At 33.7% G+C, this 5,000-nt stretch overlaps 1 protein-coding gene across 2 annotated transcripts in view; it reads left to right on the plus strand.

Moving 5' to 3' along the window:
• Positions 1-5,000, plus strand: part of LOC144965107 (uncharacterized) — a 38,502-nt gene that overhangs the window by 10,076 nt on the left and 23,426 nt on the right. For both annotated transcript variants that reach the window (XM_078900044.1, XM_078900045.1), the window contains exons 6-8: positions 40-176; positions 3,002-3,149; positions 3,808-3,938. In XM_078900044.1, coding sequence (XP_078756170.1) covers positions 40-176; positions 3,002-3,149; positions 3,808-3,938 — 416 coding nt within the window. The remainder of the gene's footprint in view (positions 1-39; positions 177-3,001; positions 3,150-3,807; positions 3,939-5,000) is intronic.

Here is a 5,000-nt window from a genome sequence, read left to right on the forward strand (position 1 = left end):
TCTTATAAGCAATAAACATGAACGGAACGAACATTTCAGTCTTTTTCAGATGTAAAGTCACTTAAATCCTTGATAGAAAAGTTGATCAAGGCAACGAAAACGCAGGGTTTCCCAAGAAATGAACAATCTGCCGATAGTTTTTCTGAGCCACTCAAAAAGATATGCAAGAAACTCAAGTAAGTTGCAGGATAGAAAATCCTACATTTATTTTTGAAAAGTTGATATAATACGCTAAGTATAACCGTAAAATTGATTAATTTTTAAATATCACCCACCTAATAATGTATTCTAGCTCGAGCACAATTATTTTCAATCAGGTAGAGACCTGTATATGTTAGATCTGACAGAAAGTAATATGAGATAGACTCTTGTTTTGATTCACATGGGATCAAGGGATTCTATGCCTCCCTTGATACTAAGAAAATTAAAGTAACTCCAATTCGATGGGAATTTGATCTCCAAAGATTTCCAACAGCTAATACAGATGACAATTGAAGCAAAGATTCATTTCATACGAGTAGTCTATTAAGCTTGCTTTCTGTACTAGCCCTCTCATAAAATCCTTCTCTGCCTGTAATCATATGCCACTTACATCTGAATTTAGAGAGATAATTAAAGAAAAATGTTTTGCCCTAGAAAATAACACTGGTCCGAATTTTGAAATTGCTGTTACGCATCGAACCACTGACGCTGTTAAACCTCTTTTGTATATTACAAATCCAACCCAGTGGATACCCATCGAAGCCCTCGAGTTGGCAACGCGGCTACACAAAAAATGCTCATTAACAATAACGAGTAACGTGCCATGTATTGCACATTATGCTCGCAAGAATCGGACAATGTTAATTTGTTTATCTAGACTTGGCATTAAATTTCCATAGAGCGTTGGTTCTGGGTTTTGCAATTATTTGTAATTTGCAATTTAACACCAGCATTATACATCGAATTGATCCTAATACTGCAGCGAGTAGAATTAATGGTCTCTTATAGAAATTCATATATATAGATAGAAATGGGCAAAATTTATTCAGGTAACTAATACGTGTGCAATAATAATATTTGTGAAAGTAAGTGAATAGAATAAAATCGCAATAGGATTGCATTCCAGATACGAGGCGTTGAAAAGTAAATTCAACGGATAACTAGATATGAAAATAGACTGGAGGGCATATAAAAATCAATGAAGCGGAGTGAATAATTCTTGATTGAACTGTTCGAGTTAGAAAACATGTATAGAAAACTGATTACCTGTCGGTATCGATTTTGATTTTGTAAATCGAGCTGTTGCGTATTTGGGCTAACGTGATTTTATATCAAAGCGTTTTATATCTGAGAAAATGTTACAGATAGAATTATCCTTTTACTCTTCATATATATTTATATATATATATATATATATATATATATATATATATATATATATATATACATATATATATATATATATATATATATATATATATATATATATACATATATATTCCTTCAACCGATATCTAGAATTAGTTTGGATATAAGAGCGAAATAATGAGTTTACGACAGGTTTGCTCGAGTTCGGTTAGAAATGTTTTACATAACCTACTCATCCTCATAGGCACATCCTGAAGATATGTCCCGAGAAGTTTTTAACGAAATTACTAAAAACTTATTTTTTTTAATTTGAATACTTCACAAAACTCAATTAGATAGTACGTACTACGTTAACTATATTTTGCAGTCTTTGTTGGTGTTTGAATAATCACTCACTGTGATATTGCTGTGCTTCTGCATAGATTAGGCCAATGCATTACATTATAAAAATAAAATTACGTGTTTTTTTCTGTGAGGACTCGGGCTTGATAAATTCTTAACAGTAGTACCACTGGCAAAGATAACAAAGGAAGCGCCGGCGTCTTGATGGCGGAAATAAAAAATAGTGAAGTGGTCAACAAAGTCCCGAGAGTAATATATAAATCTCAAATATAGATAATATGAGGAGTGTGGCCATCAGGCGTAAGTTCTTTAGAGAAGCGAGTAATGAAGAATAATCAATAAAAGCGTGACAAAAGGTTGAAAGAAACTCATGCACTAATTTGAAATGAATTCAAAGAAAATGGTATTTAAGGAATGATTATCTTATATTAGAAAGTAAAGTTTTTCTAAGCCTGCAGGAATATAACTGGAGTGAGATGAACTCCGTTCTCATGTTTGTATTACTAAAATAAACCTTTAATAAAATAAAGATGAATCATTGTCATTTGAGAGCAGTCAACCGACAAGGGTTCTCTTGACTCATTGGTCTGTACACTCTCTCGCCATTTGAGAGTCGATGGTTGGAATACCAGCAGAGCCTTTTAAAAATTTTAGTTATTCATGATCGTTTTTCTCTGTGCATAACATTTTAGTCGCTGTTGTTTTGAAAGTTTTTTTTTAATTTAACAAAATCATGTTATTGTTTAAAGTGGCCTTATTTATTTAATAATGTGATGAAGTTGGATTGTATAACTTTGCGGCTATGAATGTCAACAATGGTTGACAACATAAAAATGTCTGTCTTCTTTTTTCACCCACAATTTTTAACTATAAAACCCTTGTGGTATAGGATGAAGCAGATTTCTTTTACTACGGTCTTTTACTTCACTCATTATATTAGTCTTGTAGTGATGCTCGTTAAAACTCGCATCAATGGCAGGTTTTGAAATAACTCGTGAAATAAAAACGTATTTAAAGACGCTCATTGATTATCTGCTATGATTCATCTCCAAATCAGGGGGCAGCGTGGCTCAGCGGTATGGTTTTTGCTTCGTACCCGAAAGGTACCGAGTTCGATCACCTGTCGCTGCGTTGTGTAACCTTGAGCATGTCACCTCGCCCTAGCTCAATTTGCGGCGCTGCTCTGCGGTTGACGCCTGGGTTATTCCAGTCTACTATTGGAATAAACACTAGAGACAAATTTCACCTACGGGATGGATAACGGGAATTTTATCTGATTTTAATTTATTTAAACTTGACTTTTTCACAGGGAACCTGGAGATGCCGAAACTTACTGCGACTCCATGTTTGATTTGCTAGAGGCTTTGTCCGTGTGTAAAGGAAACCAAAAAGAACTGCTCGAAGTTTTTAGGGAAGCTCTTGGATTCTTTGATGATCAGAAAAGCGATATTATCAAGGTGACGATGAGTTTCTTCAATATACTAATGATGATGATTATGATAATAATGAAAATGATTACTATTATTATTATTATTATTGTTATTATTATTATTATTATTATTATTATTATTATTATTATTATTATTATTATTTTATTATTATTATTATTATTATTATTATTATTATTATTATTATTATTATTATTATTATTATTATTATTATTACTATTATTCTTATCAGTTTATCATATTTTAATCCCGAGTTTTGTAGTGTGGCAGTTGAAATGGGCAGTTTAAAAATGAGCTTGTCTGCATTTAGTTTTACATATATCTTCTTCCGATTTATCATTTAACATTACGACCACAGGGATAATCTCTTGCTCTATGTTTTCATAACTCTTTAAACTACCTTAACCTAATGCGGATGATGTTAAATGACAATGTGTTTACCATCATGTCTTTTATTTGACAGTTTTCATAGCCTGAAACTGACCACAAATTTACGTCAAAATAAAATTGCATTCAATAGTTCAACTAATGGGGTCGAGTGTTTCCTGAGTATTATTATATTGTTGATCAAGTTGCCCGTATTTGATTCTCCTAATTACATAATTAAAAGGTATTTACCAGTATAACTTCTTGTAGCATAAAGAGTTCTTATACTTCTACCAAACAGAAAAGAATACCATTTTTCAAGGCTGTTGTACCAAGATTTAAAGCTCTTCTGGCAAAATTGGACATGAATATTCTTCAAGAATCAAGATTTTGCGTTGTCATTGTGGACAAGTTGGAAGATGCTTATGCAAAGTGAGATTTCGTATCAATGTTATGTCATTTTAAATAAAGACATTCATAGTTTCATAGATTACACCACGAAAGTTTACCTAAAACAAAGCATGGGATAATAACAGGACGTAAACGCAAACGCACATACACACATAATTATGATACATATGGATGTATATATATATATATATATATGCCTGTGTGTATGTGTGTGTGGTGTATTCAAAGAGTATATATATATATGCATATGCATATATGTGTACGCGTGTGTTTGTGTGTGCGGGTTATAATATATCACATCATGGTTAAAATCTTATAACTTTTTAACGGAGGTTAGGGTTGAACATTTTCTTCACAGGGGAATATTTCATGTATATGTAAAAACAGTAATATGTGTGCTGATTTGGCAAAAATCCTTCGGATGTCGCACTAGCTAGTTTTGAGATACGATCCAATGAAGGTGAAAAATCGTGATCTGCATGATTTTCTTGTGATATTACATCCGGAGTTAGACAAGGCTGTTTGCTGTCGCCACTTCTATTTCTTGTGGTATTGGACTGGGTGACAAAGACAGGATATGGCAATTCCAATAATGGCAACAATGGACATTTTCAAAAAGACTTGAAGACATTGAATTTGCAGATGGCCTAGCCCTCCTCTCACACCGCCTACAAGACATGCAAAACAACGTCACGGCCCTGGAAGAAACAGCTCGGCAAATTGGTCTCAAGATTAGTGAAGAGAAGACAAAACTACTGCGCTAAATTGCCAAACAAGAAGCACAAATCACCATCTCTGGCACAGCAATAGAAGATGCCAGGGAACTTACATACCTTGACAGCAAAATCAGTTAGTCAGGTGGAACTGATGAAGACGTCATCGCTAGAATCAAGAAAGCGCGCCAGGCCTTTGCAATATTGAGACCAATATGGACAGCGTCCAGCACATCCACAAACACCAAGCTTACAATATTTAACACTAATTTTAAAGCAGTCCTGCTCTATGGGTCAGATCTTGGCGACAACCTTGACCACATCAGCCAAGATACAAACTTTTGTCAATCGCTGTCTAATCTAATTATTT

This window comes from Berghia stephanieae, chromosome 2, assembly GCF_034508935.2.
Source record: "Berghia stephanieae isolate SIO BIC M18660-M18661 chromosome 2, UCSD_Bste_1.3, whole genome shotgun sequence".
Classification (NCBI taxonomy): Eukaryota; Metazoa; Mollusca; class Gastropoda; order Nudibranchia; family Aeolidiidae; genus Berghia; species Berghia stephanieae.